This window comes from Dendroctonus ponderosae, unplaced genomic scaffold, assembly GCF_020466585.1.
Source record: "Dendroctonus ponderosae isolate FM_Combo_2020 unplaced genomic scaffold, Dpon_F_20191213v2 Dpon_F_20191213_1, whole genome shotgun sequence".
In the NCBI taxonomy this organism is placed as follows: domain Eukaryota; kingdom Metazoa; phylum Arthropoda; class Insecta; order Coleoptera; family Curculionidae; genus Dendroctonus; species Dendroctonus ponderosae.
The window spans coordinates 37243503-37266252 of record NW_026017110.1 but is presented as its reverse complement, the minus strand read 5'-3'; the positions used below and the strand labels follow the sequence as shown (position 1 = coordinate 37266252).

General features: G+C 38.8%; 1 protein-coding gene and 1 long non-coding RNA gene across 3 annotated transcripts in view; one reads left to right on the top strand and one right to left on the bottom strand.

Moving 5' to 3' along the window:
• The window catches only part of LOC125503998, a 20456-nt gene extending 8011 nt beyond the window's left edge, over positions 1–12445 (bottom strand). Inside the window, exon 1 of the long non-coding RNA XR_007281241.1 lies at positions 12267–12445. This is a non-coding gene — a long non-coding RNA (uncharacterized LOC125503998). The remainder of the gene's footprint in view (positions 1–12266) is intronic.
• LOC109541415 (chaoptin) overlaps positions 1–22750 on the top strand; it is an 81300-nt gene that overhangs the window by 13666 nt on the left and 44884 nt on the right. For both annotated transcript variants that reach the window (XM_048665020.1, XM_048665016.1), the window contains exons 3-11: positions 10649–10819; positions 10909–11084; positions 14016–14198; positions 15267–15389; positions 15457–15617; positions 20696–20845; positions 20900–21119; positions 21432–21656; positions 21725–21908. In XM_048665020.1, coding sequence (XP_048520977.1) covers positions 10649–10819; positions 10909–11084; positions 14016–14198; positions 15267–15389; positions 15457–15617; positions 20696–20845; positions 20900–21119; positions 21432–21656; positions 21725–21908 — 1593 coding nt within the window. The remainder of the gene's footprint in view (positions 1–10648; positions 10820–10908; positions 11085–14015; positions 14199–15266; positions 15390–15456; positions 15618–20695; positions 20846–20899; positions 21120–21431; positions 21657–21724; positions 21909–22750) is intronic.

Sequence of the window (22750 nt, the reverse complement as noted above, 5' to 3'; positions counted from 1 at the left end):
GTTAACTCCAAACAAGCTAGTGCGTGTGTAATCTCCTTATTATCCACTCTTATCAAGCAGCTTCTCGTATTCAGTTAATTAACTCGTGCTCCATTTGCATCTCCTTGTGCTGTGTGTATCGTGCCTTTCCTCGGTATTTACTTGGTGCTTGGGAAAGTGTCAGTTATTGTGCTCTTAGTGCCCCTGAAGGCCCTGATTCGATTATGTTCAATACTTGTTCCTCTGTGCCTGGAACCCGAACATCGATTGTCGTCCACTGTCTTTCTGGCTCTCCTCGCCCTTTGTTGGCGTGAGTTCTTTCAGCATCTGTTATGTTACTGTAGCATTTCCCCTGAACTAATCACATATCAGCAAATTCGTGAAAGGAAATTCAAAGTAAGTCACAGTTTGACAAATTATTGTTTTTATTGACAAGGGCTATCCACCTGTAACTATCTGTTAATGACAAAAAACATCATTGCCGCTGTGCCTTTTCATCAAACAATTGTAGAAGAGAACTTTTTTGACATAAAAATTTTTGGTAATTTGAAGCAAAGATTGTAATTTTTTTTTTGGATACTTAAGTATTCCAATAGGCTGCCAATCCAACGTGGAATTTTTTCAAAATAATGTTTATTAACAAAGTTGAAATTCGATCTTCAACTGTTAATATCTTCAAGAAATTTTTGAAGAAAAAAATTTCAATATTTTTTTGGTACTCCCCAATCGAGCCTCTATCACCCCTTAAAAGGAATGACGCCAATTTTGAATTACCCTGTATTTGTCAGCTGCTGGATTTGTCCCACGGTCAACTTCCTCCAGTTGCCAAAATTTCACCAATTGGTTTTCAAGAGGACTTGCATTTACAACCAAACTACACAGTGAAACAGACAAATATAAATTATTACCCGACAAATTCCCAGCCAATATCCAACCCAACAAACTGTCATGTAAAACAGGCATATTTCCTTCTAATGTTATATGCTTAGATCCCAAAACAGTCCAAAAAACTGGCGATCCCATCAATAAATCTATCTCACTTCTGACATTGAACTTAGGATCAGCCAAAACCAACTCACTTGGTATTTCAAACATATTTTGATCAAAACTAACCAGCGGCAATTTATCCGTTATTTTGGGTAACACCTAACATTTCAAATTTGTTTCAAAAGGGGAAACTTGTGACTTTAAAACCACTTCTACTTGTTTGTCAATGCTAGATAACTGCTGTCCAACTCGTTTAACCAAATGATTAATTTTATTGGGTACTACCTCTAATTTCCTAACCAAATTTTCAGAAATTAAATTGCTTTGACTGCCACTATCCAGAAGAGCCCTACAAGTTACTACCGCGTCCCTGTTTTTTATTAGCACCTGTGCTGTAGACCGCAAAACCTGTGAACAAGCGATAAACAATACACTATGACCGTCCTTTTGCCTAGACTCGCTTCCCTGTTCACCTGCAATTGCCAATATTTCACTATTCAACTCAGCTTCCGGAACTACATTTCTGACTATCGAAACGGCTACACGGTTGAATGATTGAGGGTCTAACACAATTGGACTTTCATTCTGATCTATATTTGCTAACTCTTTATCAACATGTAATAAAATATGGTGAGACTTATTGCACTTCTCAGATTTCTTTTATCTACATCTCCAAGCAGGGTGATTAGGTTTTAGACAATTAACGCACAATCTGAAACTTTTTATCCCTTTTATTTTTTTCCTGTAATCCATTCTTAAGAACCCTAGGCAACTATTTATTGAATGACCTCCCTCTTTACATCAAACACATCTTACCCAACCTTCACTTTCTGTACTGACTAAAGACCTACTTTCTTTGCTATATTTATTTCTATACCCTTGATTATTGCCCTCTTTATAACTTGCGGAAACCTTCTTTGCTTTACAGGTTTCCATTTTTTCTAGAACTTCACACTTGTCCTGCAGAAACGACTGCAACTCATTTAGCATAGGTAACATCCTGACATTTAAAAGACTCCCATTCCTTGCCAGTAAAGAGATCTAATTTGCCTGATATTAAATAAATAATCAAAGGATCCCAGGCAGTAACATCTAACCCCAAATTTTTTAAAGGCCTAAGATGTTTGGTTATACGATCATTCAGACTTCTCAATTCTTTATGATTTGTCTTTTTTACACTGGGATAATCGAAAATGGCGCTTATATGGTTGTGCACTATCAGTTTCTTATTCTCATACCTTTTGACGAGCAATTGCCATGCTACACTATAATTGCTATCGGATACTTCAATTGCCTTGAGTAATTCCAAAACATTGCTCCAAAACAAGTTTTCGGATAGTAAAATCTTTGCAAATCTGATAATATTGAATTATTATGTACTAATGCAGTAAAAACTTCCTTGAAATCTAGCCAATTACTGTATTTCCCATCAAAGGTAGGAATCTGAATTGGTTACAATTGTACTAGTGATGGCACATTACCCTCGTTACTGTTATTTTTACCAGAACCCGCACCTGTACTTATTTCTGACCCAGCCCAAGTGTTTCGAATAAGATTGTTACTACCCGGCACGACCTATTTTTGTAATGCGTGCCTTATGTCTGTCACTAATTCGCAAAAATCAGTTTCGAATTTCTCTCTTTCTTCCATTTCCAAATCATATTCATCAGTTCCATGGCTCTTAATTTCTATTTGATTCTGAAATACCATAAATTCATCCCAGACGGGTTCAAACTTCTTCAATTTATAGCTTAATATAGACCAATCCCTCAGTACTTTTGGGTAAATCTAGATTATCGAAATGTGTTCTTAACCTTGTTAATCTGCCCTTAATATAACCCCTTTTTATTCTAAGTTCAGATAAGTTTGCTATTCTGACTCAAATAGAGAACACTTACAACTAAAAATACGAAATTGATCGACTTACAATACGCTCCTGCGCTGCACCCCAAAGAATACCTCTGTAAGCTCTGTTATCCTCAGCACAAACCAATAAACCAACTTCTTCAATCCCAGTCCTAAGAAGACAAATGGGTTGTTTGATGTTGCTCCTAGCAGGTGGCGACGGCAACCTCCAACTCCAATCGATCCAACGTTGTTTCCGAACTTTCAGCACTCTACAAGCTCCGGACTCCACTCGATTTCACCTTGATTACTCGCACAATTTCGGTTTCCGGTCCACCTTCTTATTTATCACTGCACTGTTAGGTATTCCCGGTTCCCGAACTTCACCTACTTTCAGCTTTAACACCGTCGCCAAAATAATTTTCTTCATCCGGCGCAATAGGACGAAAATGTTTTGAAATTCCTTTATTTGGCACTCAAAGTGGACTGTATTTATTTTATAATTATAATGACGACCACTGGGTGTTTTTTACGATACTTTATTTCGTGTTTTTTTTTATAATCGAGTCTCTGCCAACTACTTTTTTTACAAACAACAACCGTTGCTACTGGTATCTCGAGCTTCAATTATTTAAATTATATTCTCAATTATTTTAACAGCACTAACGATTAACAATTTCTTAACAGTGGGGGTGATGAACAAAACTTGAAGGCTGCAATTTATGCGTCAAAGGAATTTAAAAAATTTAATATGAAATAATAGTATAAAACCAAATGCAACAACCAGCTCAGGAAGAGGTGGAACTCTTTTGGGATTCTCCAAAAAAATGTGATCAATGCCCTTCACAAGCAAGGCTTAAGGTGCGATTACCAAGTACATCTTAAAACTGGAGGCTATGCCAAGCGTATGCAATTTTGTTAGGGGATAATTAATAATCGCCTTCTTGTACGGACTTTTACTGACAAATCTACATTCACTCGTGGCGCCATCAATAATAATCGAAACTCTCATGTATGGTCAGACGAAAACCTCCAATCAGTGAAGTTCTAAGTAAAAAAAAATTTTGATGTTTTCAGTGAACGGGCGGTGCGGCATGGTTGATAATAATTTTATTTTGTGTTTGGAAAATGGCCCTTTTTGTTTGGAAAATCGCGTTTCAGGGGATTTTTTTACTTTTTATTAACAAAGTAAATTCCAAGGACTACTGAAGAAGATTCTTTCAAACATAAGAATTCAAATTTATTTTCAACACGACAGAGCGTCTGCCCATTTCATTGTCGGATCAAGCAATATTTGGGCCAAAGGTTTCCAGTGGTTTAGATTGATCGCGGTGGTTCTATTAGTTCATCTCCTAGGTACAGACCTCACGCCGGTTGGCTATAATTTAGGCGGTTAGTGAAAAAATGAGGAATACAAAGTAAATGTGGAGACTAAGAATTCAGTAATGACACACATTAAAACTGCGGCACTCAGTATTAAAGAAAAGCACGAATCAATTAGAAGAGCCACGCGCGCACTTCGTGAACGAGGCAAATTAATACTTCTTTTTCTTAATCTAACATCTTGGCAGACAAGTAGTGACAAGGCATGAATGTCACTTGCGGTCCTCATCAGGTCCCTTCAAGTGTGTTGATTACTGGTATGATGTGTATGGATGACATCGCGCCATCGCGATCAATTAGCTGTTCCACGTACAGCGGCCTCAATCTCAGCGTGGAGAAGCTGCCCGATGGAATCTATCCAGCGGAAGGAAGACCGCCCTCTTCTTCGCCCGCCGTTTGGCTTACCCTGCACTATTTTTCAATATTGTGGCTTCTCGTTATATGTCTGAAAAACTTCAATATGCGAGAGTATTTGTTTGGGTTTGATATCGTTAAGAATAGAGATATTAGTACGTCGTGCAGTCCAGGGTATTCCAAGTATTCTCCTTCAACACCACATTTCAAACGCATCCACTCGACGACGGTCAGTCGCACGCAGTGTCCATGTTTCCTCCGCATAGCCAAATACAGAAAAAAGCGCATATACCAGGTTGATCTTCGTATTACGTGTTATGCTGGTATCCTTCCGTACTGTAGTAAGTTGGGCCATGACGGTTCTTCCCAATTGCACTCGCCGGCGTATTTCGAGTTCACAGCATCCCTTGTTATTAATAATGGCATTGGTATATGAACTGCTCGACGATATCATATTTACCGACCTTAAGGATATTTGGCCAGTCATCATTTGCGCGGTCAACAATCACCGCTTTCGTCTTGTGGATGTTTATTTGAAGACCACCCTCAAGACTGACGCGCTCTAACCTCTCAGACAGGGCTATGAGTTCATCTGCGGTGCGCGCCAGTTGCAGCGTGTCATCCACGAATGGGAGATTTTCTACTCGCCTATTGTTACTCCTCCGTCCCAGTAATATAATACGTAGCGCATGATACTTGCTCGCTGTATAGGAAACAGTAGTAGTAAAAGTATGCAACCCTGGCTTACACCTTTCCTTATTTTACATTCGGAGGATAGATGTTTATCGACTCTGACCACAGACTTTCTTCATACAAACCCCTAATCAGGAGGACGATATGCTCTGGCACTCCCATTTCTATGAGGATTTGCCACACTTTGTGCAATTTAACCCTATCAAAAGCCTTCACATAGTCGACCACGCAGATATACATGGGCGTGTAATATTCACTAGCCTTCTCTATTAGTTGGCGCAAGTTCAGCATCTGCTCTCCTGTGCCACGTACTTTAACAAACTCAACCTGCTCAGGAGCAATTATTCAAGCAGCGAAAGCCTGTTGTCTAGAATGTATAATGTTGAGCAGGCCTTTGCTCATATGAGGTATAAGAGCGATAAGACGGTGGTAGTTATCGCAATTGAATGTGGCCCCTTTTTTGTGCAGGGGGATAATAATTGAAGTTGTTTATTTGTAGGGCCACACTCCTGTTCTCCATATCGTTTGGCAGATCATGTGTATACTGGGGTTTCAATAAATTCATCCCTGTAGAGGTTTTCACAGTAATTCCTAAAGACCTCTGTAATCTCATCTATGTCTGTTTCTTAGATTGCCGTTGGGATCGCAGATCGCCCAGGTGTGGGGCTTTAATCTGCGGGTTATGTATTTTATTTTCGCGAACGCATCTTTCGACTGTGTGGTATTTGCATGTAGTTCAATTTGTTTGCAGATATTGTTGAGGTGATGATTCTGGTCCTTTCTGCAAATTGCCTGAATGAACTTCGAAAGTATCTGATGCTCATCTCGCAATTCCTGGTTGGTAAGGCCGTTGGTTTTGAGTTTTCTCTTAGTTTCAATTATGTCAAGCTTGCTATCAGACATCCAATATTGTTTCTCGGCAGGTTTGATTTTCGGTTATGTTGCATCTAGCGTTGATATTATTGTGTGTTTTGTGTCCATCCACATCTTGTCTAGATCTGCTGATTGTTTTGGTAGTAGTCCTGAAGGAAGCTTCATCTAATACCAGTGGTAGCTTGGATCTTGGTATTGATCTCTTGCATTCTTGGAGTTTTATTGGAAATTTGCATACTAAGAGTTGTTGGTCCGATCCGCAATCAGCCCCCGGAAATGTCTTTACCGATAGAATCGATGTTCGCCAGCGCCCCCGTATTAATATGTGGGCTAACTAGATCTTCACCTTCTTATCTGGTGAGGTCCAGGTGAATAGACGGCGTATATGTTATTTGTATACTGTATTCGTGATGCAGTGTTATTGTCTATGCAAAATTGTGCCAGTCTCTCACCCCTACTATTTCTAGTTCCTATGCCGAATTTTCCCACAACATGACGTAGGTGATCGTCCTAGTGCGTACGTTCAACCTTGGCATTTAGATCGCCCAGAATTATGACGATCACGCGGTTTGGTATTTTATTAATCTAGGTTTCGAGGGAAGCATAGAAGTGTTCTACTTCCTTATCACCCGTCCCAGCCGTAGGTGCATGCTTGGATTATGTTAACATTGTAGGGGGCTGTATTAAATCGGACGCAAATTACGCGTTTGCTTATAGCCTTGTATCCGGTGACTGCGTTGTTTAGTCGGCCAGATATTATCAAGGCAACGCCTCCGCAACTTCGGTCTTCTAGACCGGAAAACTTTATTTGGAAATCCGCAGCGCTAAAATGACCATTGCCTCGTCGGTGTGTCTTTGCAATGCCTGCAACTTTAGCATTGCAGCGTTTAAGTTCATTTTGCACTATTTGAAGCTTTCCAGCTTGTAGCAGCCCCTGGACATCTCAGGTTGCTATACGGGTTCCTTCGATGATCGTAGATTTACCATGTGGAGCCCAGTGGTCCATTGCCACATGCCCAGTAACCAATTTCACACCGTCACCCCGGACGCAGGACGGCGCCGGTCGTTAGTCGGTACGTCGAACGAAAAATTTACAATAGTCGACATTTCATTCATGTTTTCATGGGAGCATAGTGCCGTAGGTTTCCGCGTCTTTCTGCACCGCAATGTTCCAGCCGATGTAATCGTTCGACAACTACGCCTGGAAGTATTCTTGAATAAGCCGTAGGACTGCTGCCTCCTACCAGATCCTCGCTATATCTGGCTACCCTCATCTTAGTTTCGCCTGCAGTTGACCGGGGTGTGGCACGTGAAGCCATAAGTGGGAATCTCGTGAGGACCAGTTCCCATTGCCCATCTCCCGTCAAAGACGGTTGATGCGACCGTCAACGGCAAAAGGTGCTACCTCTACGACGTCACCTCATACTCCCCATGATGAATGACCAAATGAATACTAATAACATTTAAATTTTTTAAATTATTTTGACGTATATATTATATCAACGGAGTGGGATTTCTTATAAACAAAAATATAGCAAACAACGTCATACAATTTAAAAGCGTCTCCGAGAGAGTGGTATCACTACATCTCAGGGTTAACAACAGATACTTTTGCAAAGTAATACAGGTATACTGCCCAACCACAGACTTTTTCAAATTTTATGAAAAAATCAACGAAGATCTAAATTGTGGAAGGGCAATTACGTCCTTACGTCCTTTTAGTGGGAGACTTTAATGCGAAAGTCGGGAAAAACTAGACCCGGAAGAAAAACTAGTGGGTGCAATTAGCTTAGAAACAAGAAACGAGAGAAGCCACATGCTGATAAACTACATTAAGGAAAACAAATGATATGTTAAGAATACCTACTTTTAGAAAAGAGAAGGTGGGCGTTGGACTTGGAAATATCCAGATGGAAAAAGCAAAAATGAGACAGGCTTTATAATAAGCAATAACAAAAACATTGTCTTGGATACAAGTGTCATTAACTCTGTCAAAATGGGGAGCGATCACCGAATGATCAGATCTAAGATATATTTTAATACACAAATAGGGCGACAAAAAGTGGTCACAAAAATGTCTCGAGGTATCGAAATTGAAAAACTTAAACTGAAACAGGAGCAATGCCAGCACCAACTGAAAAACTGCATTGACAGGAGTATACTACAGGCTCAATCTGTTGACATTGAGAGATCAAAAAAGAGATCTCACAGCAAATTCCAGAAATAGCGCAAAAAGTGGCAGATAAAAACAAAAAGATGGAACATATACTTGCGGAAGAAACTATAGACCTTATTCAGAAACGCAAGACAGTTTACGGACCCAGACACGGTAAGTCGGGTAGAAATTACTGTGATTAATAAAGCTATAAGGAAGAAAATAAGGCTCGAAACAAAAAACCATAAAAATCAAAAAATTAAAGAAACGTTACAAGATAGAAAGGAGTTTGAAAAGGCTGGAAAGAGAATTTCGCAGTCGAGCCCACATTGGAAAACTTTTAAACGGGAATAACATCGAAGTTACAAGAACGGAAAAAATAAAAATAATAACGGAATACTTCTATCGATCACTATATAAATGCAGAGTCGCTTCAAAATCAAAGCGTCAAAAATGTCAAAAGGATGAGCAGCAGGAAAAGATGGGATCATATTGGAAATGTTGACATGCGGAGGGGAGACTATAATCGATCTCCTAATGATACTTTATAATAAGTGCCTGCAAGAAGGTGATATACCTGAGAACTGGAAAAGTGTATTGCTAGTGTTACTCTTCAAAATAGACGAGGAACCAAAACTCAGTAATTACAGACCAATTAGTTTGCCATATGTCGAGTATAAAGTGTTTATAGAAATAATAACAAAAAGACTAACCAAAAAACTCGACAGCTATCAGCCCAAGGAGCAAACCGGTTTCAGGAAAGGATTTAGCACTTTGGATCACCCATAAGTTATAAGAACAATCGTAGAAAAGGCAAATAAATACAACTTTTCTCTTTGGATAGCTTTTGTCGATTACTATAAAGCGTTTGACTCCATCGAAACATGGGCTGTGTTAAACGCGCTAAGTAACTGTCAAGTAGACCACCGGTGCACAACTTTCATTAGAAATGTATATGATAAGGCAACTTTTCGAGTTGTATTGAAGGACTGTGCAAACAAAATTAAACTCGGAAGAGGAGTCAGACAGGGTGAATACATCTCACCAACATTATTTACGCATGCGTTAGAAGATATATGTACCGGTGTTCAGTAAACCATTAGTTCAATGTGTCCTTCTGTTGTGTGTATCGTACATACGTAGTAGGAATGTTTCCCTTCTTCGGTATTTATTTGGTGCCTGGGAAAGTGTCAGTTGGTGTGCAATGCTCTGAGTAAGCCTATAATTTAAGAAAATTGATTCTGACACCAAAGGTATACAGATAAATGGAGAATACTTGAGCCACCTTCGTTTCGCGGACCTTATCATTCTGTTCGCGCAAAATCAGCAGGATCTGCATGAAATGATAACATAGCTAAATCAGACTTTTAGGTCTTAAAATAAACACCGAAAAAACTAAATACATGACAAACGAAAATAACACACAAAATATAAATTTCGAAATCAATAACACAAAGCTATAACGAACACTCATATGAATGGTCAAAGTGGTCGCTTAGGTCAAATAATGAAATTATCAAAAGGTATTTTAAAAGCAGATTGATCTCGTAGGATGGTCAACTTTTGGAAGGCTTAGGGATGTCTTTTATTCAGATCTCCCAACCACTCTCAAGGCACAAACTTTAAGCTTACGCCAACAAAGGGCTAGAGAGACGGGAAAATGGTTCTGGAACCCGTGCCTGGGCACAGACGAACAGGTATTGAAGATAATTGCTGCAGAGCCTTCCAGGCTTACTCAGAGCATTGCACAACAACTGACACTTTCCCAGGCACCAAATACATACCGAAGAAGGGAAACATTCCTACTACGTATGTACGATACACACAACAGAAGGACACATTGAACTAATGGTTTACTGAACACCGGTACATATTGGGAAGGACTTAATTATCCGAATACCAGAAGATGCTCGAGAAGAGTGCACAATAGGGCGGTTAAACAGACATTAACTTGTTTGGAATTAAAGACAAAAATGTATGTATATTTGAATACACATCTATTCGAGGTTATGCTGACAATCTCGTTAACAATATTGCCATTTGAAATAGTATACCCCTACATTTAACGAATCCTGTCGAATTTACCGTTTATTCGTATCTAGTTTGTTGTCACTTTGTATATTTTTCCATGGTTACCGCTGTTTTTAATTATTACGAAGCAACATATATTTACGTGGTGTTAATTAGGCAGATTACTTGGAAAAACGTTGTTGCCATCCTTCTGTTTTTTGCAAATATAGTTTTTAAAACAATTTTGTATCACGCTGCAATTATAAAAGTTACTGTTTGAATTGGGCTTGGTTTTTGAGGCACCACACTGCATCTCGCTAAAATACATAATTATTCGTTCGCATAAATCTTAAGTATATCTTTTTGTAGGGCTATATAAAATAGTGATTAGCAACAACCCCCTTGTTACAATGCCAGATGAGGCTTTTTTGGGATTGGAAAGGTCTCTATGGGAGTTAGAACTAAGTCATTGTCAGCTCACGAAAGTTCCTAATCGAGCCTTAAGATATTTGCAGAAACTCAGAATCTTAGATCTGACCGGTAAGTTATTTAAGTTTGATGTTAAGTTAAGTTTCCATGATCTTAGTAGGTCACTGCTTGATATGAACCGTATCGATGTAAATTTTCAGGAAATGAGATCAACAAAATTTCTCCGGAAAATTGGAGAGGACTAGAAGGCTCTTTGGAAATCCTAATTTTGGCGGACAACTCATTAGCCAAGCTTCCGCTAGATGCTTTTGGAGGCTTGCCCATGGTGGAAACAATTGATTTAAGAGGAAATAATCTTCGTGAAATAGATCCAGCGGTAATTTACTTAACTTAAATTTCAGACAAAAAACTTAACTAGGGGCTGTTGTACGACGGTCTGTGTAAACTTAATAAGCTCATTTCTGAAGTGTCTAAGTAGATCGGAAATTATGCTTTTTCCAAACTTTCACCTTTCAGCACTTTGTCACATTTTAAATGAGCTTGAAATTTCTCTTGCTTAAGCCAGTTTGTGGACGTAAGATTTGGCAAGTTGTATGACGACTTCGCTGGTGGGGACCTTATAGTGCTCACAATTGGTGTTGTGCTAATTCTGGTTTATGAATATTAGATAAACCATACAGTCTCGGTGGCAGAGCCCCCAACTTTTTAAAGCTATTTATGTGCTCTGGAGCGTGTAAAAATTCTTTATTTTTGTTTGTTTTTAGAACAAGTGGTTGACATTTTCCCGTTCAGAAATGTGATTTGAGAAAGAATAAAATATCTCGCTCGTTACAATATAATTACGACTGGTCTTCTTTTTTCTGCTGCGCAAGCTCTAAAACGTTAGAGGTCAAATCCAATCGACCACGGCATATAAATCAGTATAGCTTTTCAGCAGATGCTTTGTCCACCCGAGAAAGCCTTCATGGTGTGATTAAATTCAAGACACAACCGACATGCAGGGTGACCAGACTGAGAAATGGCGTAGTCGCCAACTACCGGACAAACATCGCCAAAAATCGTGAAGACTAAAAAATCGCCAGTTATGGCGTCAAGTAAATTCAAACGGGGTAAACCAATAAAAACAAAGGAACGGTTTAAATTAAACAAGTACTTTATTTTTTACCAGTTGAATTGAAATTATATATTGTCACATCTGGTCACCCTGCCGACATGATGGGGGCTTACGACGCACGCGCAATTTAAAGTTGTTGGGCGATGCGGTAAGGATTTGTCAGAGATGGGTGTAGACATCTCCGAACTATCGCCAAAGCTATTTTATGAGCGAAAGTTCTCAACTTCTCGTGTTTCTTATGGTATATTCGAGGTGTGCAAAACACCTCTGACAAATTTACTGAAACTCAATCAAACAAGTTTATGTAATGTGTGTATGTACATATAATAAAGGCAAGCGCTTTCGACAATTACGTCATCATCAGGGCCACTAAAAAACAACAAGCAACCTGGAGGATGGAGGATATCACGCAGACAAAACAAAGTAAAATAAAACAAAACTTACTCGTCAAATTACAAGCGAAGATCCTCTAGAGCACTGAACCGCACATGCAAAAACAATGATCAGAAATGGTCTAAAGGGCTAAAATTGTATATGACAAACTTACGAGAAAACAGACTAAAGTTAAAATTAGAATAAATTAGAATAAAATAAGATTAAAGAACTTGACTAGTCGGCCTTAACAGTACGGCGACCAGTCTGGTAAAGCTGGCTCAAAAGCATCGGCAGAAACACTGCACATTTGGCTGACAAAGTGAATTTTTAGCACCTTTTTTCGTTGGTGCGAAATACTGAATACTCAACAAATTCGGAATGCTCCAAAAAATATATAAAATAAAATAAATAAATATAAATATATATCTTTCTTGAATGAAAAGGTTCCTTAATTAAATAGAATTAAATTAAAATTAAAGGGCAATAAGAGGGTTCGGCGACTGGCCTGGGTAGTAACAGGCAATCGTAAACATTAATCGAAGCCCCAAGATTAAAACAAAAGGTCTTGTGAAGAGAAAGGGTACAATTTTATGCTCAAGAATGAAAATAGAACACTGACAGTCTCATAACGTCCTGACCGTTTGACTGAAATAAAATATAAAAAATCACTTAAGTGATGACTCTTGGGATGGTTACAGAGTGAAATCCGTACAACCCTTTAAAATAGGAGAAAAATCGCAGTTTAGGTTATGTATTGACGCACTTCGAATCAACTTTCGCTGCCTCCCTATGAATCTACAAATCCTCCAGCACGTTCAATCTAAAGGAGGAGCCAAAAACGCTATACAATTTTCTGAAGGTTATTTTAGAGAACGCTTTCGTATCTGAAAGGAAATTTTGCAAAATGTTTTGTTGCCACTAAGCAATAATCAGAAACAAATCACAAATCGAGGCCTTCCTGCTCTTTTGATAATAAATATGTTTAATGAATTTTAATGTCAGTCCCTTCTTGGTGAAAAAAAAATTGAATCTTGTATGTATGACGTGTTGTTGAAATAATAATAATAATAAACTTTTTCGTAAGTTATTATAGCATTATTGCAATTTTAATGTTTACAAAGAAGTTTCGGGATGGATTGGTTGATTTTGTCAACCTTAATAACGGCTTTTACTATTTATCTTTTCGTAGAAAAAATAGTTATTTTATGAATTATTTGTACAATATCTTATCCTTCGAGGCAGCTAGTTGCAATAGATAGCGATTATCTTTTCTCCCTTTGACGGCGTTTCAGCGCTGACTTTTAAAACGACTTCACGAGTTGATTAAAGCAGTGCATTGAGCAGTGCCGAACTGGTAAATAAACGAACTTGTACAATAAATTGTAAATTAAAAATACCACAGCAAAATCGGACGGTGGGGGCCACTAGAATAGCGATATTGCTGCGCTCATTCCATGGGAGACTCGTCGGCGATTCCATCTAACGAAGAACAACTTTGCATGAAAATTCCGTCGCCTTCGCATCGACGGCGGCACGCTCGGCTATCCACCAAAATAATATTCGACAAAGTGCCCTAGATCGACTATGCATGCCTCCGTAAGAGACTTGACATGTAAAGTTCATCGTGATTAGCCTCAAAAGGAACATGAATGACATATAATAAGTGGTACCGCCATTAAATGTATCGACTTCAATTGAATCTACGAAATTGCTGATACAATAACTTTGCAATATGTTCAAAATTTAATAGCCAGCAAATACATAATTTCTATTTAATAGTTAAAATTCTATTTATACTTTGTTATTATTATTTTTCAGATATTCCGTGATGGAATGGGCCACTTAGCGCATCTACTATTAGGTGACAATCAATTGTCTGCCATTCCGTATCAAGCACTACAGCCCCTAAGAACACTAAAAACACTTGATCTCAGCTATAATCATATAAATAAAATGTCCCCAGTTACAGATGCAGGTGCTAATATTAATATAAATTTCCAGGTAAGTGAGTAATCGAACGAAATGTGGTAAATTGATAAGTTAAAGTTTTCACGTTGCGTTGGAGTAATAGTAAAATACATCAATTTCACCGCAAACTTCTAGAATTTTCGTTGGTAAAAATTCGCTTAGGTTTTCATCTTTATTTTACTTAGCCGTTTTGTCGTGCTTTACGTACAGTCAACTCTTTTACCTCTTCCGCACATTGAATATCATTAAGTTTCCGGAAAAGATGTGTCACGTGATGAACATATTGCAAACTGTAGCCAAATTTACCACAAAACATGCAGATAAATCCTGTCGTTGCAGGACAAGTTTACCAAGTGAACTTTCTTCCAGTTCCAACTTGTTCTTCTAAGATAACATTAATCTAGCTCATATTAATTATCTCTGTCGCATATCCCTAACTTATAGTTGGCTTCTGAGCCTGACCTCCTGAATAGTGTATCTAATACAAGAGTGTATGCAACAACCCTTGAATATTAGTTTTGGCCAAGCGCTTTTGATAAATAGGTCATCATCGGTGCCGATCCGAAACAACAAAGTAACAGTTAATTCCCTAGGGACATTGTGTAATTGGAAAAAGGTGCAAACGAGGAAAACTTACTTGTCAAACTATAAGCAAAAATCTCCGAGAGAAAATAAAATAAAGAACGAACTAGCGAGAAAACGGATTAAAATTGAATAAAAAGGTTGTGCGATCCTGCTGCAGATTGCAGAACCATAATATTTTGGATTCACTTCCATCGTGTCTTCGGGACGCAAAGAAACAGAAATAGTGATTCTGAAATTCTTGTGACTAATTTTCTGTTTTTTTTTTCTGTATCTCTGGATATTAACTATTGTTCAATTCATCTCACTTGTCAGTTCGACTATTGCTCTTCTGTTTCTGTATTTGCTTCATTAGTTTACCATAAGGTGTGTGGAATTTTCACCTCCTATTCAATTTACATTACATTATTATAGCGACATCATTGTATTATGCTAAAAACTGACCACGCAGCCATCTATGGCGACAAGACAATTTAAATTTTCATTTTTCTGTTGGAAAATTAATTAATCTATTTTCAGCTTAACTTGGACACTTTTAAATTGGACTACAATCGCTTAAGCGTATTGGAAACTACATCTTTTCAGTACTTTAACGTTCTGAATAAAACGTTTCTGGACGGTAATCCGTTAACAACTATTGAGGTAACGGCATTATGATATTGAAAACTGAGTGCAGACTTATATTATATTGCGTTTTCATGAATTTTAGGATAATGCATTTAGACAGGCCAAAATTCGGGAGTTGTACATAAGAAGTTGTGGCCTAACCAATATTTCACCCGGCTCATTTGGAGGGCTGGAAAATTATTTGGAAAAATTGGATTTATCTGGGAATAATATTTCGCTATTACCAAAAGATGTTTTTCAAAGGTACGTACCATATCTTGTTTGTGGCATAGATTAATTCCGGAAAACATATTTTTAAATAGTTGACATTTTGATTGAAATAATAGTTTAGCAATATTATAGTGTTATTACATAAAAGTGTTTTGTAAGTAATGGTCATGAAGGAATTACAGATGTTGAAATAACAGAAATTAGGCATATACGCCATTTTCAAGTTTTGTTTCTTTTTCCAATGCAAAACCTTAAGGTTCGCATTTAAATTTAAAATTTTCTGCAAAATGAAATAGGCAACTGCAGATTTCGAGGTGCGCCCGATCACCCCATGACCGGTTTCGAGCCCATTAGCACTAATCAAATGCGTTCGGCCAGAAATTGTACCCAAAAAGTACGAATTTGGAGCATACTTAAAAGAAAACGATGTAGGCATTGATCTCACCTAATAAACCTTTCTCAGCCTAACACTCATTTCTACATAAACCACTACACTACATATCGTCCAGACCAAAATACACACAGCGGTGGGACGGTTAAAATGCTTAATTCTACAGTCCAAAGAAACTCTGCCTACAGACCCCCTAACAAAGCAACCACTATCGCTGATTACCAAGCCGTTTTTAACCCTACGTTAACCACCCTCCTTGCCCGAGACCCTAACAGCAAGCATATTATATGGGGCTGTAAAAGATCAAACAGCGAGCAAAACAAACTCCTCTCGACATCTCAAATCTCCTGGAAAGCACTGAAAAGATCTGGACCTCCAAATCCACGTCTCCGATGAACCCGCCCACTTTCACCACAACAGCCCAGATATTTTCGATACCTCCGAAACAAAAAATCTCGCTCTTAATTTGTCAATTTCAAACTCTGACTCGCTCAGTTCCGACCGCACGCCAATTAGAATCCTACTAAACGATAACTTCATGCACAACCCTCTCCAACCATTAATATACACAGACTGGGACGCACTGGCACACTTCCTACAGGCAGGGCCAGATTAACCTACGATCCCTGCAGAGGCCCTTTAAAAAAAAAGGTTTCATACCACCATCTTGTCGCGCTCTCTTTGACGGGGACCCGGGGCTACGCACCTTGCAGAGGCCCTTTTCTAAAAAAAGGAAAAGCCGTAATATAGATCTAACCGAGGCCCCCGACCGTGAGGCCCGGGGCTATAGCCCCCGTAGCCCGACTTTAGATCCAGCGCCGCCTACAGGAAATAACTATCCCAGACACCCCAATGACAAACATTCACGATCTCAACTCTCTAAATAACACCATCACCGAGGCTATTTAAAAATCAACCACGTTAAAAAAACACCAACAGAACCATTTCGGTCTTCCAATGGAAATTAAAAATAAAATTAAACTGTGTTGATCTTAAGCGAATTGCAAAAAGAAACTCCGACTCTCTTCTCAACCGTGAAGCTAACCAAGTCACTAACGAAATTAAAAGGCTAATTTTGTAAATAAAGATCAAAAACTGTAAAAATTATCTTGAAAATTTAGAGCCTGGTGATAATTCGGTGTGGAAACTCCAATAAAAATATTTCACTAACTTTTCCTCCATTCATGGCAACAATGAACTGACGTACAGCGATGAAAAAGCGGAAGCTTTCGCCGACTCACTGGAAAATCAGTTCAGGGTTGACTACTCCATGGGTTCGAACTTCTTCATCTTCATCAGCCTGTATTAATCCACGCCTGGACATGGGCCTTTTGCATTTCCTTCCATGTTGACCCGTTTTGTGCTGGTAGCATCCAGTTCTTTCCCGCTAGTTTCTGTATGTCGTCTCGCCATCTTAGCATGGGTCTGCTTCTCATGGCATGCCTCTGCGTCTCTTTGTTCTCTGTGGTTTCCACTGCATAACGGTCTTCGTCCATTTCTCATCATTTCGCGCAACGTGTCCTGCCCAACGCCATTTGTTTTTTGCAGTTTGGTCTATGACGTCACTCACTTTGGTTCTTGCTCTGATATCTTCGTTTCTTTGTCTATTTCTTAAGGTAATTCCCAGCATCCCACGCTCCATCGCACGTTGACCATGCCGTAGTATTTGTGCACTTTTCTTTGTCATGGTGACTGTCTCGAGTCTGCCATGAGTCATGAGTCTGCCTCTGCTTCTCTTTGTTCTCCGTGGTCTCTGCACTGCATAACGGTCTTCGTCCATTTCTCATCAGTTCGTGCAACTTGTCCTGCCCAACGTCACTTGTTTTCTGCAGTTTGTTCTATGACGTCACTCACTTTGGTTCTTGCCCTGATATCTTCGTTTCTTTGTCTATTTCTTAAGCAAATTCCCATCATCGCACGCTCCATCGCACGTTGACAAACCCGTAGTTTTTATGCACTTTTCTTTGTTATGATAAGTGTATCGAGCCCGTACAATATAACTGGTAGTACGCAGGCATAGTGTATTTTCCGTTTTTAGATTAATTGGTATCTTCGGTTCTATAAGGATGTATGCGAGTTTTCCAAATGCTGCCCAAGCAACTGATTATCCTCCTTATCTCGGCTGTCCGGTTATCTTTGCCTAGTCGCATGCTGTGTGCCAGATATACATATTCTTCCACTAGTTGAAGTGTTTGGTTATCGATATTGACATTGATGTTGGTGTTGCTTGAGCCCATGATATTCGTTTTCTGGAGGTTCATTTCTAGTCTTACCTTCTGTGGCTCTTTCTTTAGTTCGCATACCATGGTGCTAAGTTCGTCCTGGGCGTTGCTCATAATCACAATGTCGTCGGAGAATCGGAGATGACTAAAAAATCTTCCGTCTATGTTGACTCCCTTTTGTTGCAATGTTAAGTTCTTACACACGTCTTCTAATTCCAGGGTAAATAATTTTGGAGAAATTGAATCGCCCTGTCTTACCCCTCTCCGTATGGGGATCTTATCGGTTGTTAAATTTTTTTGTAGATATCTTTAATGAGGTTAATATATCTTGAGTCAATCCTCGCACTATCCACTGCCTCTAGCACCGCCTCGATTTTCATCGAATCGAAAGCTTTTTTGTAGTCGACGAATGCGAGGTGTAATAGGATATTAAATTCGTTACACTTTTCAATAAGAGTACGTACCGTTTGACTGTGGTCCTTTGTACTACAGCCGCTTAGGAACCCGGCCTGTTCTACTGACTGGTAGAAATCAAACTTAACTTGGTTATGATTTTGGTAAGAAGCTTATACAAAACGGACAAAATACTGATCGGTCGATAGTTTTCGATGTTGGTTCGGTCGCCTTTTGAAGAGAATTATTACCTGAGAAAAATGATCAGTACCTTCTCTAGAGTTGTTCCCCCACTCTTCACCCTTTCTGTTGTAAGGCGGTTTTTTCCTGGGGCCTTTCGCTTTTTAATCTGCGTCAGTGCCATTCTCAGCCCTGCAGTATCAATCACCGGGATGTACTCGGTGCCCACATTCAGGAGGCTGTAGGTACAGATAGGCTGTAGAGTTCCTGGTTCCTGGTCCTGGGTGTAGGTTCTGGACAGTGGATGTGATCTGTTCCCTCTCTGTCACGACTTGTCCTTGTTGGTTCTTAATTTTGTATATGACCGAATTTCCCTTTGTTCTTTTTGATTGGCGGACTTTCACATTCATGTTGTCTTCAATGGCTTCTTGTGTGGTCTTTGTGTTATGAGATGTTAGGTCTTTGAAAAACGTGTTCATGCAGTTCATTTGTTCTTTGTTCATAAAGTCAAGCATCATTTCTCCTCTAATGTTTCGCGTGCCCAGTCCAAAATCGAAAACCACCGATGTTCGGAGCGTCTGTCGCAATTTTTCGACCTATCTTACCATTGAAGTCACCGATTATAACCTTGAACTTCGTACTTTTAGCTATCGTCAGATCTTCATAAAATTGTTCGATATCTTCGTGTATTGCTGTTGATGTGGGTCATATACCTGAATTATCTGCATGCTGTATCTCTTGTTTAGTTGGAGCATAATGTACATAACGCGGTATGATACAGTTTTGCTTTTCGTGACAAGATGTTTTCTCTTACTGTTTACCATGATCGCTATTCCTCGGATATGATGGTTTGTTTCGGAATTTTTCTTAAAGAACATATGTCCAGATTTCAGAATTGTGTTGGGCTGGCCTTTTTGCTGGATCTCGCTAATTCCTAGTAGGTATGTCCCATTTGATGTATTGGAGTTCGCTTTCTAGAATGTTCGCGAATGTTTTATGTTAAGACTAGGATGTTCTCGTTTGTTTTCCGATTTTTACCTGCTAGTGTCGAGGTTTTGCCTGCCCCAGAATCCTTGAGGCTGGCCGATGTATTAGCGCGATATTTTGAGCACTCGCCTGAGGTATTTCGATTTTAAAAATCGACATTACATGTAGGTTGTGGAAGGAGTTTGACGTTAAAACGCCACGCTTGCCAAGCGTGTTGGGAAGTCTTGTTCCCAGGCATTAATTCAGCCGCCCAATCTGGGACAGACGCTGCTGGTTTGTTTAGCCATATCTGGCTACTCTACTCTATTAGCCTGTGGGTCAACACAGTTTCCCGGATGTGGCACTTGGAGCCTTAAGAAAGAGCTGGGCACCCCATGAGGATCAGTAAAGTTCGAAGAATATGTGGAGAACTATAACCTTTCCCTAACTTCCATGACTGACTGAAACGAACGAAACTATCCCCCCATTCACACTAGATAAGTTCTATATTGGTGAAGCCGCTTCACATTTTTGACAAACTACTTGTTGGGTATTTCGCCTCAAAAATGTTTGTCTTTAAAAATGACAGAATTTCATTCAATTCTGGAAACTGATCCGCCATATCCCAGTTCTACATAGAATCTTCAACAACGTTCCTCCAGAATGTAGAATTTAAATAAAGTGTTTTCTAAATAAAGACTGATTAAACTTTCAGGATCTTCTATTAATTTAATTACATAAAAATAGTATACGGTAGACGAAACGAATGGCGAAGGGGCCGGCCAACTGCAAGCAGTGGCGGAACTTCGGCTTTCATCTTTTAAACTAATATTCTCTCGATTTCTATTACAATATTGGAACCGAAAAAGACAACAAAATTTATTTGTAGAAATGCTTAGCTGGCGTTATCCTCATTTCAACAGCAACCGTTTTATTCTTCCACAATGAGTTTGTTTTAGATTTCAATTTATCAAAGAGTTGACTCTCAGAGACAATATGGTGACCAATTGGACCCCAATGGAAACATTCACGAGTTTTCAGTTCACTCTAAACAATTTGGATCTGAGCGGAGCAAAAAATTCTCCTATAAAACTTCAAGACTTACGCAGGTGCTAAACTAAGCAAAGCAATTTCTAAGAGTTTCTAAGTAAAGCAAATTTTAGGTTTAGAGGTTTGAGAACTCTAACGCTCTCTAGGCTTATTCAGCCGCATATAGCATCAGAAGACTTTCTAGAATATGGTGTTGACTTAGAAGAACTCTCTATTACCTATGCTAATTTGCAAAGCATCAAAAGTAACGCATTTAAGTATGTTCATGGATTGAAGCATATAGACTTGAGTGATAACAATATTGGAACTATTGAGAATAATGCTTTTAAAGATGTGAGTGGTAAATGATATGCAGGCAGTTTCATCGATTTAATAAACAAGGATTTAGATTTTGCTTAGATACAAAACGAAAATATAAGTCTGAGTTACGAATAAGTTTTCGAAAGTGAATTACTAATTTTATCCAGATGTTGTTGCATTGCCAATTAGCAACCATATTTTATAATCATATTAACTTCTTCTTAATTGTGTTGGTTGTATTTGAAATCAATTTTCAATTCGCTCACATGAGAACTTCCTCTTCTATGCTTATTAAATATATTTATTTTTCGCCAAAGCTATATTTACAGTAATTTTGGTTTTTAGATTGGGTATTCTTTAGAGCAACTGCACCTTGCTCATGCCTTTTCGTCATCAGTCACTAGTATTCCCGGTGACGGGATAAAAGTGCTCAACAACTTAGAATACCTAGACCTCAGCAACAACAAGTTTCGAATTATGGAAGAGAATAGTTTTCACTTTCTAGGAAAATTGCGAAAACTTGAGTTACAGGACAATATTATTGAGACAATTCACAAAGGAACCTTCCAGGTTGATATGAACGTTTACTAAAGTACCAGCATATTTAGTTTATGTGTTTTTCATGATTTCGCATTTAGAGTGATATTCATTCAAACTTGGAGCAAATTTATCTTTCTTTCAACACCCTCAAAAGCATTTCCCAGCATACTTTTGTTCATTTGCCAAAACTGGAGCAACTGCACATTGATGACAATAAACTGGAGACACTTGAACGCAGATCGTTTATGAATTTGGAGCGTCTAAAAAGGCTCAACTTAAAAGGTAAGTTTAGATAGCCTAGATATCTAAATGTATGTATACAGGGTGTCCCACCGGAAACCACCGCCATCGATATCTGGCAAACTATAATTAGGAGAAATTTGAAAATTGAACCGTGTACCGAAGTCATTGGGGGCAAGCGATCTAAATTATTTTCAAGATGGCCGCACTTCCGATTATACCGGAAGTAGGTATCAACCGTTTTGTGGTCTGCTCAAAATATGCTTTATAATACAGGGTGATTCAAAATTGGAGTCATTCCTCTGGAGGTGTTGTCTGGCGCTGTTATAGGAGTACAAAAAATATAGTAAAAGAAATTAATTGTTGTTAAAAACTGAGAAATTTGCAAAAAACTATATGAGAAATACGGCAGCAATGTTTTTCAAGGTAATCTGCCTAATTAACATTGCGCACATACCTGTTGCTTCGTAATTATTTAAAACTCCGGTAACCATGGAATTATACAGAGTGACAATAAGATAGACAAGGATAAACGGTAAATTCAACAAGATTTGTTGACTGCGGAACGTACTATGGTGCGCATTGAAGCACCATGCGTTTCGTCCCGGGCCTACCTATTGGACTAGTCAGTAAGGCTAAGGTAGGCCCTGCCTTAGACGCCGGATTCGGAACATAGGTTGGAAGTTCTATTTGAATCGAAACGGCATAGATGTTATTGGATGAGATATATGCTGGCATTTGAAATGGTGCTTAGGTGCTGCCACCTGTGAGTCGGTGAATGAAGCTGCATATGATACACCACAGTACTTTCCAAATGTCAACCTGTTCTCATAACCTCGAATTGGTGTTTATCAATAAACCATACAACACCAAACATTTGAATG